Genomic DNA, 14460 nt, shown 5'->3' on the forward strand with positions numbered 1-14460 from the left:
TTCTCCGTTAACCTTTATTTGTTCTAATATTTTTTCCATTAAATTCAAAATTTTCCATGATTTTAAATATAAAGTTAATCTCTCTCAAACAAAAGCTTCCAAACGGTTCTGGCTTTTATGACGATTTACCTGTAGAGTTCTAATATTATCTTCACTTTGTCTGTTTTGAACGAATCCTGTTTGGTTCACATTTTAAATCACATATCAACCATTACTGCAACAAGACAAAGCCAAACAAATTCAGTCCCACATCTTTAATGTTTTACTTGAACCCAAATAATTCAAGAATAATAATTAAAAATATCAAGTCAAATTTTTCTTTTACCAAAAAAAAATGACGACACATTTTGACGATTCTTTTGATCAATTTTATTTTTATAATAAATGCTACATTAATATTTTATAGAGTTTAAACAAATATAAAAGACAAACTGAAGATTAGTGTTGAAACAAAAACATGTAAAATTTGTTTTAACAAAAGAACAAAAAAAAAAAAACATTTATTTACAGTAACAGTCAGTAGCTCTGACATCACAACATTTAGGCCCCGCCCTCTCGCAGTAAACCAATCGGACTCTTGATTTTTTCCCCTTGTTCAAGTGATTTTAAATGATTGAGTTACCATGACAACCAGGAAGTCTACTTAATACGTGCTCAAAAAAAAAAAAAAAGAAACAAAAAAAAAAAAAGAAAATTGCTAAAATAAAACTTTAGAAAAAGAAAAAACAATTTTCATTGGTATAATTTTGTCTGTAGATACTGTCAAAAAAATATATAAAAACAATATCTATCTATATCTTTATCTATCTATATAGATAGATATAGATATATTATCATGTTTATTTTCTCATATAACTTTTAGAGACTTTTACCCAACAACAAATTAGTGGAAATCACTAATTGGACATTGGATTATTTCCTGAAAACACAGGGGGCTTGGAGGCAGTGGGCGTGGCCTGTGTGGTGACCGACAGCTGGATTTTCAGAATAAACGTTATAATTTTTTTCTTTAACAACTGATGTCAGAAAATACTGAGAAGCATAAAAAAATACAAATAAAAACAAAATAAATAAAACTGAAGCGGTCTTCCTATGGTTTCTATGGTTACAGTAGTGACAGGTGGGGGTGTGCCTTAGTTTGTCACACCTGTGTATACAATTTTAGCTTATTGTGTAAAAGGTTTTGGTGTCTTTAATAAATAAACTACGTAAAACAAAATTTTATCAAAACATGTTTGAGGCTTTTAGCAGCAGATTCTCAGTCACGTTAACACTAACGTGAACTTATTTATGTAACAGTTTTATAGATTGCGAGTGTCAACATTAAAAAGACAATCTGCACACAACCCCACCCACAATCTGTGGGTGGGGTTGTGTTAGTGTGAACTGTGTAGTAATAATCAAACTGTGTTTTATTATTAGTGTCTTCAAACTAGCGGTCGACCGAATGACCAGTCCTACCATCTGATTTGTTAATGTTGGTTGCGATGAGGCGAGGGGCGTACTTGCTGTTTGCCGACACACGTTATTATTAAACTGCAAAAAGAGTTGCCAATGGCCACTGAAAAATATGCATCGGTCGACCACTACTGTAAACCACAGCTATATTTATGATAATCTGCTGGATCTTAGCAGGTACTCGACTAAATTCCTGCTATTAAAAATAAAGATCTACCTCATGTTTGACCAACAGGTTTTTACAGTGCAGGTTCAGGGGCTTTCAAAACTACAGCGTATTTGCTCTGGTCTCACTGGGTCAGTTTATAAGTGTCTTTTCACAGAGAAAAATCCAACCAAGCAAAAAGCAGTGTGTTGTCTCTGTTCATTGGTTCAATAAATCTGAGGTGGAAACAGGAAAGAAAACTAAGGAAGAAGATCCTGTTCTGGACCTGGTGAATTTTCCCATGACAGAAAAATGTCTGTTTAACATGGAGCAATGGAACAATTAGCATTTAGTAATGACTGAGTACTGAATTCCCTCAGAAAATCTTTGAAAACATAAAACTACATGACACTTTGTAGAGAAGACGAACTGCCTACAGACGTCCAAGTTCATTTTGGACCAGACTAAAACCACATCGGACCAGCTCAAACCAACCACACCGAGCAGGAAAATGAGACCTGACAAAGGAGTTTTGAAAAAGCCCTTAGCGTCGCCTGAGGTCTGCTCAGATTTCTCATCACATCTGGTCCAAATGTTTCCATGCCAACAGCTGGGACTCCTGTGAGTGTTTGTGTCTGAGCTGGTGTCAGTTTGTGACTCCAAGTCTGCATCACCTCCACCTGCCGACCACGCCCACCTAATGTGGGGGGAGAGAGAAAAAAAAAAAAAAAAAAAAAAAAAAAAAACTTGGCTGGTGACTCAACTTTTGTCTTCTGTCTTTGATGATGTCATCACCTGGCAAGGCGAGCAATGACATCACTTCCTCTTTATGGCAGCCAGGTCTCGCTGCAGCTCAGAGAACTTGGGCCGATCTTCAGGGTTATACTGCCAGCAGCGCAGCATGACTTTGTACACATCGTCAGGGCAACGCTGAGGACATGCCATCCTGTAACCTAGCAACCAGGAGATGAGACATCAGGTTTCTATGGTTACTGCTGACTGAAAGATGAAATTTCCGCTTCAGAGGTAAGAAATGATTTGAAAATTAATTAGCTGATTTAATTTTTGTTTTAAATAATATATCATCCAAACTGTTTTTTGTTTTTTTTAAATCACAAACAAATGCAACACCCATTGTTTCTTTCACCTACAGCTTTTAAATGTGTTTTAACATTACATCACAAGCCTTTACACTGTGTTTACCTTTCTCCACCTGTTCTCGGGCCTGCTGATTGGTCATCCCTGGATAAGGACATACCCCCAGACTGAAGGTCTCCCACAGCAGGATCCCGTAGCTCCACACGTCGCTGTCGGAGCTGTAACGGCCTGTAGGCGATCACAGAGCAGCACGCAGTGACCAGTAAGTGTAACAGATGAGTAAACAGTTCACGCCGTTTATAATTAGGTGAGACAGGTGAAATAGATTGATGTGTCAGGTGTTACCGTAATTGAGCGCCTCAGGTGCAGTCCATTTGATTGGGATCTGTTTGAGTCCAGATGAAGAATAGACTCCATCGTCCTCCTGACGACTCATGCCAAAGTCACTGATCTTCAACACACTGCCCTCCCCCACCAGACAGTTCCTTGCCGCCAAGTCCCTGAGAGACAGGTATGTACAGGTACAGACAGGTGCAGATTGAGATATGGTTTTACTGTGGCACAGAATCAATCAATAATTTCAATTTAATGTTGCCTGTGGACCTGACAGATTACACAAGCAGGTGTTACCTGTGTATGCAGTTTTTACTTTCTAGGTAGGCCATGCCAGCAGCAGCATCAACAGCAAAGCGAAGAAGCTGCTTCGTCTTCAATTCATCCTTCTTCTTCCTCAAAAATGACAGGAAGTCCCCCCCTGACAGACATACAGACACACCTGTTAGAAAATAGGCAATGAAAGGACAACAAGATGCAAATGAAGCTCCACCTCTCCACCTACCAGGAACCAGCTCCATGACAATGTAGATCGGCTGTCGCTGCGTACAAACACCAATCAGTTTCACGATGTTCGGGTGGTCGTACTGCTTCAAAATTCTGCAGCCAATCAGAGAGAGGCAACATCAGACAACAGCCAATCACAGAGCAATATTTTTCTATACAAACATCAGGTTTACTTAGAACGTTTTAATAACATTAATAATAATTATAACATGTTTACCCTCCAAGACTGAACAGTGGTTTCTAAAGACAAAGAATATGCATCAACTAACGAATTGATATTTTTTAAACATTACTTATTTTTTCCTGTAATGTGCATAGAGTATGTATTAATTAGTTAATTTTTGCTTTGTTGTATTTCAAACAAAATCTTCATCCATCCATTCTCATCCGCTTATTCGGGGCCGGGTCGCAGGGGGAGCAGCTTAAGCAGAGATGCCCAGACTTCCCTCTCCCTGGACACCTCCTCCAGCTCTTCCGGGGGGACACCGAGGCGTTCCCAGGCCAGCCGAGAGACATAGTCCCTCCAACGTGTCCTGGGTCTTCCCCGGGGCCTCCGCCCGGTGGGACAGGACCGGAAAACCTCCCCTGCAAGGCGTCCCGGGGGCATCCGAAACAGATGCCCAAGCCACCTCAACTGGCCCCTCTCGATGCAGAGGAGCAGCGGCTCTACTCCGAGCTCCTCCCGGGTGAATGAGTTCCTCACCCTATCTCTAAGGGTGCGCCCAGCCACCCTACGGAGGAAACTCATTTCGCTTGTATCCGCGACCTTGTCCTTTCGGTCATGACCCAAAGCTCATGACCATAGGTGAGGGTAGGAACGTAGACTGACCGGTAAATCAAGAGCTTTGCCTTTCGGCTCAGCTCCTTTTTCACCACGACGGACCGGTACACCGACCGCATTACTGCTGCCGATGCACCAATCCGTCTGTCAATCTCACGCTCCCTATTTCCCTCACTCGTGAACAAGACCCCAAGATACTTAAACTCCTCCACTTGAGGGAGGATCTCCCCCCCAACCTGGAGGGTGCAAGCCACCTTTTTCCGGTTGAGAAACAAAATCTTGTGTTTGTAAAACTATACAATTTTGAAGATTCAAGATTCTATTATCATATTTTTTGTACATTTATTATTTACCGTATTTTCCGCACTATAAGGCGCACCTAAAAGCCTTCAATTTTCTCAAAAGCCAACAGTGCGCCTTCTATATGGATCAATATTGAGTCAGTCACGCAGTAGAACACGGGAATGGTTCAACATTAACGAATCAATGGTGCGGAAGTGGAGGCAGCAACAAGATGGGCAAGAAAAGAAGACTAAACAGTTTCCGAGCGAACAAAGCGAGATGGCCACACTTGGAGGACAAACTCCTGTCTTTTGTTTATGTAACTGAAAGAAACTAAATTAACAAATAATACACATCGTTACACATTTGGTATGTTACACTCGCACACGCTAGCTTGACTTGAATGAAGCTAATTACAATAACACGCACAATGTATCACATGTAACAGGTTAACAACTAACATACTTCTAATGACAGTAAACATGTTAATACTTACAAAGACAAATGCTTTCCAAGGCACAAACGTATAAAGCACACTCAGCATAGACATGAACCTGTTGGTTTTACTGTGGAAACTAAACTAGCTTAATTTACCGACGGAGAAAATACATCAAAGCTGTACTATTGAACAGAGAGTGGAAAGAGCGCTCACTCTGCAACTAATTATCTTAACAAAGATCAACTAAAATACACAACTCTCAAATTTTAAGAACAATACTATAATACTTTTAGCTGCCTTTGTCACAACTTATTGTTATTCATTTATCACTTGAACTGAAAGGCATGATGGCAATCTATTAATAAAGTCTGACCGACCTCTCTGTGCGAGGATCCGCCGACTACCTTTCAGGCTGACCTCTTATTTTGAAGGTCCCGTTTCTGGGCGGAATGGTGTTCATGCAGCAGCTTGGTATTCGTTAAACCGATTGATTGCACCTGTTGTGCACCGCAGGGCTTTTTACCTGCAGTGTTCCACAGACCTGTTGCCAGATCGTTTGTTGAATTAGAGGCAAGACCAAGTCACTACTTTTGCTTCTCATGACAAACTAGTGTGGAGGACTTAAAGTACTCGATGGCTGAGGATTCTGCTACACGGATTATTGCTTTGGAGTATGGACTGTGATACTTTTTCGCGGTTTGTGTTTTGTTGAATACCAGTGATTTTCGTTGGATTATTTTGGATTTCCTATTGGAGCTACAGGTTTGGATTATCTATGTTTCAAGGACTTTGATTTCACCAGGTATTAATATTGGCTCCTTTTGTGTTTTTCTAAAGAAAAGACTGCTCAGCTGATGCTTGCGCTGTAGTTTTGTTTGTGTGCCGCAATAAACGCACTGAAATGAGTAGATTGCTTCGGCCTTATTATTGGTCCTACTAACTCCTGACACTCTGACTGTTTTGTTGACATTCCCTTTAGCGCAGCTCCATCTAATGTTGCATAACTAACGCCAGCCTCTACTGTAGCGTCTATTCTATGCGCCTTATAATGCGGCACTCCTTATATATGAAAAAAGTTTTAAAATAGGCAATTCATTGAAGGTGCGCCTTTATAGTGCGGAAAATACGGTAATTTTATTTTGTTTCTTATATTTATGCATGCTAATCTAATGCCTGTTTTTTTTTTTTTTGTTTTTTTTTTTTTAAAGTTAGTTAAAATTGACTTCTCCATATTCTGTTCTTGTTTCTTTTTTTGTTTATATTTGTAATCAATTTACATTCATTTTAAAATGTTTATTATTATTATTATTATTATTATTATTATTATTATTATTACTATTATTATTATTATGTTTGTTATTTTTTATTCATTCATAAATGCAGACCTGGCCTCAGACAGGAAGCGGATCTTTAGCTCTGGAGGTAAATCTTCTTTACACGTTTTGATGGCGACTGGCATTTTGTCTCGCTGCAGCGTCCCTTTAAACACCTCTCCAAAGTTGCCCTGGCAAGCGGGCGACAGCAGGACATGATGGGACATAAAAGAGCACAGAGACACGGTGAGATCGTGACAGATATGCCTTAGAAACATGGTCGAAACATGGACTGTGGAGATGAGGTCACCTTTCCCAGCAGCTCCCCAAGTACCACATCCTCGTGGTTCAGGATCCACTTTTTATCCTGCACAGACACAAACAAATGCAGCAGTGAGTCCCTTTGTAAGCACCCGTATGTTGGTATGAACATGTATGTATAAAGTGGTTACCTTGACAACAGGGTTGAGCAACACCACTCCGGACTTTTTGGTGATGACCTGTTTGGTGGAGAAGTGGTGCTCAATGAGCTGTGGGATGGTGGCGAAGCCCGTCCCTTCGAAACGGTACTGATTCTACCAGGGTGTGTGTGGGGGTGGAGGGGTTGACGTGTTAGTTTTTTCATCAAACACAAACTGAGCTGATAGTTTATTCTTTGATTCACATACTGCAGTACAATGGTTTGTCACGTCTCAGAATATGAGTATAATATGAGAATATATAATTTCTGCAGGTTCCTGGACTTTCTAAGACCAGTCTGAATGTCACTCTACTGCAGTACTGGATCAACAGCTGGATCAAAAGCAGAATCAACAGTGCGTTGATGTGTACGTACGTCGGCAAACTGGATGATGAAGTGTCGTCTCTGCTCATCAGAAAACACAGACAGGACGTACTCGCCCGGTTTACCGTGACTCTCCCGCACCAGGAAGTCTCCCTGTTGCCGTAGTAACTCCTGAGCCTCAGTGCGAGGTATGGCGCCGTGGTACCACTCCTGCTCCGCCAGGGGGCGCTCTGATGTGGGGATCACATCGAAGAACTGCTGTGGGAAGGGGGGGGGGGGGGGGGGGGCAAACAAAACTGCTAGGTAGGTCAGTCTGATTTTAAACAACATGAGAGAACAGAAATTTGACAAGCTGAAAATAAGACTTTGGTCTGTGAACGGCTGTTTTTGGTTTCTAATTCATTATTTAGTTTTTTTTTTTATTATAAAAGTATAATGATGAGCTTTGGTCTGCACCCATCTGTGAGAGAATAAGAAACATTAGTGCTGACTGTAAATTAAAGTTGATTTATGTATAATAAAAACATATATATTTTGGCAAAATTGAAAATAAACTACATACAAACACACCTAATTAAAAAAACAATACCCATCCACATCGCACAACATTTAAAGTTTGAACATGTTCAACTCAACAATCAGAACAAAATATGTGATGTTTTAATGTTATTTACTATCATCCTGAACTCAGGTCACACATAACTTGTTCAACATGTTTCTGTGTCATGGAACAGACACCTCACTTTATGAAATGTGTCTGTCCACTAAACAGGTAGACCTACAGAGCCACTGGCCCCACCGCAACCTTTATTTATAATTTTTTTTCCATTTCATTCATTTTTTCGTTTATTGTAAGTAACAAAAGGTGTTTAGATTTACCGAGGTGGAAGAGCCCAGCATGGCTTTAGGAGATCGGATCATTCCAGCTAGGGAGTGACGCAGAGTGTCAAAGCGAGAGCTCTTCTCCTTCGCTTTGTCCTGACAACCCAACAAATCAAATTCAATGTTTAGCTTTTATTCTAAAACTTCAGTTGATCATATCACAGATAAATCAGTAACTGATTACTACTGTGGATCCGACGGAGCGTGCGTCGTCCTCGTACGGTAGTGCCAGGGCGGGAGGTGGAGGTGGAGGGGAGGCAGCGGCTGCAGCCATCTTGGCGTCTAGCAGAGCCTTCTGGGAAGCGAGGCGGGCCTCAGAGCTGCGCAGCAATTGGACAGCATGACGAAGCTCAAGGAGGGAAAGTTTCTGACTGAGCAGCAGGACACAACTGAGGGCAAGAGACACAGAGAGACAGTCAGCAAACCAAGACGGAGATAGAGGACAGTCGGTTCATCTTCATCATCTCCTCACTCGCTCTTCCTCTCCGCGTTCTGCTGACTAGTCTGGATTTTAGAGTCCAGGTCATTGGCCAATGCCTCCTTTGTCCGCAGATTCTGCTGAGTTAGCGCCAGCTCCTCCGTCGCCGATGACAACCTGAGAGATAAGACAACAAAAAGACAGCATCATAGAAAGGGTACGAATGAGACAGATGAGGGGTAAAAACTGCCAAAGAAAAGTTTGAATAACCCATAAAAATAAAGACCAGCTCGAACATGGAGACACAAGAGCAGGGGTGTCCAATCCTGGTCCTCGAGGGCCACTATCCTGCTAGTTTTCCTACTGTCTGTGCCCTACCCACTGCTGATTACCTGGATCAGGTGCGTTCAGCCAATCAGAAGCTGGAAGAGCAGGGCTGGTTGCAAAACAAGCAGGACCGTGGCCCTTGAGGACTGAGATTGGACACCCCTGCACTAGAGCTTTCTGGATTTTATTTTTGAAACATTTCAGCTGTTTTCTAAAGATATTCCAGGCACCAACTGTCAAGTGTGAAATAGAAACGTTTTACTTTGGTGGGCTACAAGAAACAACATGGTTTTATTTTGTAGGAGCTCACATGGCCTGCAGGCTGTCAGCTGTCAGTGTGTTCCACAGGATCTCATTGGTTGGCAGGTTTTCTGTCTCCTCCAACAGCGAGGTGTCAAACTCCACAGTTGCCTCGGGGGTCTCCGGAGACCTAAGAGAGGGAGACAGTTTCCACGGTAACCAGGAGGCAGAGATGCTGGAACCGCAGTAAACCAGAGTGAGTCTGATGCTCTGACCTGTAGGCGTCGATGAAGTGTTGGTACTCGGCCAGAGGGTCGATCTGTTCGACTGCTGCAGAGATCTCCTGGTGGACTTTAACGATCTCCTCCGTAAGCAGACTGCTGATCTCACAGTACTCCTCCAGGATACTTTTACTGCAGTAATACACATAAAATACTGTTGATCTCACAGTAGTTCTCCAGGATACTTTTACTGCACTAACGCACATAAAATACTGTTGATCTCACAGTACTCCTTCAGGATACTTTTACTGCAGTAATACACATAAAATACTGTTGCTCTCACAGTAGTTCTTCAGGATACTTTTACCGCAGTAACGCACATAAAATACTGTTGCTCTCACAGTAGTTCTCCAGGATACTTTTACTGCAGTAACGCACATAAAATACTGTTGCTCTCACAGTAGTTCTCCAGGATACTTTTACTGCAGTAATACACATAAAATACTGCTCTCACAGTAGTTCTCCAGGATACTTTTACTGCAGTAACGCACATAAAATACTGTTGATCTCACAGTACTCCTCCAGGATACTTTTACTGCAGTAATACACTCACAGTGCCAGTGTCATGTCCTCCTGCATCCTCTGCAGAGCGTCAAGCAGTGCAGGTGCGGCACAACGCCGGTGCTCGTCCTGCTGAGTGCGAGCGCCGCACACCGCCAACACGTACTGGTTATGGAGGTTGTGGAGCTTCGCTGTCGCTTTGTCGTAACGCTCTCTGGCACGCTCCGCCTCCCGACCTGGACAAAAGAGAGGGGGAGGAGTCAGTGATTCTAAAAATTCACTTAATAAAATCAACAAAGGCTTCCTCAGCAGCTCTCGGTCTTTAGATGTTTTACAGAACATCCTAAAATCAAGCAGAGGAGCAGAAACCTTTGGCCAGAGCTTCTCGATATTTCTCTTTTGCTGCATTTGCGTCGCGGCTCAGCTGACGATACGTCACCTTCAGCTTCTCCAGGTCGCTCCTCGTCACCTGGCAGCAAACAACAGCAGGGTTAAATTGCGTGGACTATAAAAATGAATAAATGAGTAAATGTTATTTCATTAAATGCCCCTCACTGTACTTCTGTATACTCCTACAGTCCACAGACCTTGTGGTTGTGACTCTCCAGCTGCTGATGAAGGTTCTGGTAGCTCTTCTTCACCTGCTGCTTGTCACGTATCAGCGTAGCCAGACGGTGCAGAGGACCAGAGTTCAGATCGTCAGCATGACTTCTCATCACTCGACCCAGCGCTTCAGTTTGACGAACCACCTGAGACCAGGACTGACCAGACAGGGACAAGATGAGACCAGCTCAGGAGAAGACAGTAACAGACTTAGACCAGACCTGACAGATAAAAGCTGATACCAGGTGGGTCACAGGCTGCAGATGTGCTCACCTTGCTGACGGTGCTAACGTAGTCTGCAGCTTCCTGTTTCTCAGTTTGCTGAGTCATGCTGAGCAGCAGGGTGGCATACTCCTTATCGCTCTTCACCCGCTGAGTCATGAAACGCTTCACAGTCTCCAGCAGCTGGAGGGAGACAAGTAGTTAGACTAGTTTTGTGATTATTTAGACAGAGATTAAAAGTTACAGTAACACCAGAGAGTTCCCTAGTCTGAACTGAAATTCACCAGAAACACACGTAAACGGTCTAAGACTTTATTGCAAGCAGTAATTTTAACCTAAAATTAGCTGCTGGCTGCTTTCTGGTGCAGACCCCAGAGAACAGTAATAATATCCATCCATCCATCCATTTTCCACCGCTTATCCGGGGCCGGGTCGTGGGGGGAGCAGCTTAAGCAGAGATGCCCAGACTTCCCTCACCCTAGACACCTCCTCCAGCTCTTCCGGGGGAACGCTGAGGCGTTCCCAGGCCAACCACTCTATCCTCCACTAACTTAGACGAACAGGTGGTGAATGAAACATATCATCACCTTCTAACTAAGCCGCACTGAACTGCTAGACTTTATCCTGCGAGCTCCTAGGTACTAAGTCTGTGTAATGTCCAAGTGAGCTCCTGTTTGAACACAGCAGGTAATAGTCCAGAGTATTCACTACAAGCGATTTCCCTTCAGCCGAGCTGCTCAGCACAACATCAAAAAGTTTGGAGTTAAAAAACAGATTTCTGTTGTTTTATCGCACATCCTTCCTTCAGCAAATGATAATCGTATCATTTGCTCTACTGATGCACAGTGAACAAAACACACACCAAAATCTAACAGACCATTTACCAGATTGGTAACGTATGTCTAATGGACTTTCTCCTGCTGTGTGCTGCATGTGTGAACACACAAGTCAGCGAAATGTCAAGAGCTGATGCTCCAGAGATGGTGAATGCGGGTTATGAGAGGAGAGAGTGAAAACAGTAAAGTTTTGTTGTACTTTAAAACTCTTTAGAGCTGAGAGACGCTACAGATTCAGTCACCTTTCTCTGTACTTCAACACTACTAGAAGGGGTTTTTTAACACTTACTGGTAACGACAGAAATACTGCAGTATTTTCTCATTATGTGTCTGTGTAAAAGGTCAAAACTATCTGGCCGCTTCAGTGGTTCGGAGCAAAGATATACAACTTTCAGATTATAGTTCCACTCTGAGACCAGTTTCTCCTGTGAGACTATTCCAGAAACAATTTAGAACAATTCACACTTGAAGTTGTTGATTGTTGTGTTCAACACGTCAAGAATTACAGTCACAGATTTGCGTGATCCTGTTTTTCCTCAACACACATCTTGTTGCACAAATCTGTGACAGCAATCGTTGAGATGTTCAGCAACATAAACAAGGTTTCAATGCATTATAATAGTGTGCAAGATGTCGTACCTTTAACTCCCAGTCCTGCAGCTTCAGCAACCCCTCATGTGAATTTCTCAGATCCCGACCGAACCCCATCCTGAAAATAAACTCACTAACGGCGAGGACGAGCAGAGATGGTTCGCATGGTCGTCTGTGGAGAAAGAGAACAGAAATTACTGCCAAAAAAAATTTAATTAAATAATAATAATAATAATAATCACAGCTCCCTAATGTAAATAAATCACACTAAACAAGCTGATACTCTCATTTGGTTTAAAATAGAAATAAATGTTACTTTATGAATCCCCTTGGAGAAACAATTTGTGGACAGGCTGCCCCCTTGAGGTACCAAGGGTTTTGGGGTCAGTGTCTTGTCCAGGAACATTTCAACATGTGGCCGGGAATCAAAGGGAAACCAGGAAGCAACCACCAACCCTAGGGTTTATAGACAATTGCTCCACTAACTGATCCACAGTCTCCATACTACAGGATAGCACCGCTACTTAACCAATCACTACTTCCAGACTTATCCCAAAACAACCAGCACCCACTTCACCTTGTCCTCCACACAAAAATAATCCGAGTTCATAAACTCATCGTGTCTAAACTATTCTATTAAAAATTACACAGACACGTTAGTGATTTATAAATTTGGAATGATGAGTGATACAAATAAATAATAAATAAGAACAGAGTGTGTTGTTGTGGAGTGATCTGCAAAGGTTATATTCAATTTGGTAAATTTAATGCTAGTGGATTTAATCTTACAATGCGGGTCAACTGCTTGTATGTAGATGTGAAGCACTTTGAGTTGCTGTTGTGCATGAAAATTGCCCCAGTCCTACAACATCTTTACAATTACCTAAAAACCAAAAACCACTTTGTGTTTTATATAAATGAAATAATAATAAATCAACCATTTAGATGGGTTAACCAAAAACTGTTCAAAACCCTAAAACACACATATAACATACTGAGAAAAGACAAATACTTCATCAAACTTCTTCTCAAAGTACTTCAAGTGTTTTAAAAGTTTTTTTAAAAGCAGCTTTAACACAAACTGAAAAAAATATACAAATGTCTAACTTTACAATACTTGAATTCCTTAAACACGTCTCACTGTCACAAACTGTCAATAGCTCCTTCCACCAGCTCTAAAGCCATTTAGAACTTCACAAACTTTTTCACATACACCCTAAAACAGTTTATAGCCATAAATGACACCAAGGTGTCTAAATTATACTATGTCAACTGTTTTTCAAACGTCCGAAAACTTTAAATTCCATCCTTAGTGCAGTTAGAGCTATGCTAACGTTAGCCGCACCTCCTCATTAAAACTAATGGAATACCGAGCTAACAGGCTAACGTGCTAGCGGTGAAGTTTCCACTGGAATTACATGAAAACTGAAGCGAAACGGTCCAAAAACGGCAAATGAACGTTATTAAAACCAACCTGAAACTAAACAACAACCAAAGTCAGCGACATGGACACCGTTCCTCTCTCTGAACGTGTTTTCTGCGCTTTTTTGCAGGAAAATGAAGGGAGGACGAAGCCCGCAGACGGAGGAGGAGGACTGGGACAGAGTCGGGAGGGGGTTCGCTGTTTTTCCACGTCTCTCCGGCCGTTTTCAGACGTATTATCGCACCGTGAAACGGCTTTATTGGGCGGCAGGCTCGCTGTCCGGTCACCGCGGGTCTCTGCCGTCCTCCGCCTGACTCATTTCCTCCACTTGTCCGTGTTTTCTTCTCGGTTCCCCGGCGACTCCTTCTGTCGTCCGGCTACACACCTAACGGCTAACGGGCTAGCAGGGAGGGGCTTCCGCGGGAAACGGAAAAGAGGGAAAAGGCCGGGGGGGGGGGGAATGGGCATACATTTAACATATGAACTTTAACATGTGAACTTTAACATATGACCTTTAACATGTGAACTTTAACATGTAAACTTTAACATGTGAACTTTAACATGTAAACTTTAACATGTGAACTTTAACATATGACCTTTAACATGTGAACTTTAACATGTGAACTTTAACATGTGAACTTTAACATATGACCTTTAACATGTGAACTTTAACATATGAACTTTAACAAATTAACTTTAACATGTGAACTTTAACATGTGAACTTTAACTTGTAAACTTTAACATGTGAACTTTAAAATGTTAATATTCACATGTGAACTTTAACATATGAACTTTAACATGTGAACTTTAACATATGAACTTTAACATATGAACTTTAACATGTTAATATTAACATGTGAATATTAACATATGAATATTAACATGTGAACTTTAACATGTTAAAGTTCACATGTGAATATTCATGTGAACATTTAAGTGAACTTGTAACATGAACATTTAACATGTAAACGTTTAACGTGAGCTGTTAACATGAA

General features: G+C 41.7%; 1 protein-coding gene across 4 annotated transcripts; it reads right to left on the reverse strand.

The window, feature by feature from the left end:
- Positions 1–418: 418 nt before the first annotated feature.
- fer (fer (fps/fes related) tyrosine kinase) lies at positions 419–13872 on the reverse strand. Of its 4 annotated transcripts, none has more exons than XM_026354752.1 (20): positions 13516–13872; positions 12090–12213; positions 10666–10797; positions 10377–10550; positions 10159–10258; positions 9842–10025; positions 9283–9420; positions 9078–9197; positions 8495–8617; positions 8210–8411; positions 8020–8118; positions 7192–7395; positions 6809–6931; positions 6667–6723; positions 6429–6547; positions 3540–3634; positions 3332–3455; positions 3047–3201; positions 2807–2929; positions 419–2556 (listed from the first exon to the last, which is right to left on the reverse strand). In XM_026354752.1, the coding sequence occupies exons 2-20, from the start codon at positions 12156–12158 to the stop codon at positions 2420–2422; spliced, it is 2478 nt and encodes an 825-aa protein (XP_026210537.1). In that variant the 5' UTR covers positions 12159–12213; positions 13516–13872; the 3' UTR covers positions 419–2419. The 4 variants fall into 4 exon arrangements, with proteins under 4 accessions (XP_026210537.1, XP_026210535.1, XP_026210536.1 ...); XM_026354750.1 differs by having other exon boundaries at positions 7192–7398; XM_026354751.1 differs by having other exon boundaries at positions 8207–8411.
- Between the last annotated feature and the right edge of the window lie 588 nt (positions 13873–14460).

The sequence above is a fragment of the Anabas testudineus genome, chromosome 12 (assembly GCF_900324465.2).
Source record: "Anabas testudineus chromosome 12, fAnaTes1.2, whole genome shotgun sequence".
Lineage (NCBI taxonomy): Eukaryota > Metazoa > Chordata > Actinopteri > Anabantiformes > Anabantidae > Anabas > Anabas testudineus.

Excerpts from the sequence above, each read along its gene's own strand:
- fer (XM_026354749.1), bottom strand. The coding sequence starts at position 12,158 with ATGGGGTTCGGTCGGGATCTGAGAAATTCACATGAGGGGTTGCTGAAG. Across the intron at positions 3,456-3,539 it reads TGTCATGGAGCTGGTTCCTG|GGGGGGACTTCCTGTCATTT; the intron begins GTAGGTGGAGAG and ends TATGTCTGTCAG. Across the intron at positions 3,202-3,331 it reads AGTAAAAACTGCATACACAG|GGACTTGGCGGCAAGGAACT; the intron begins GTAACACCTGCT and ends CCTGTCTCTCAG.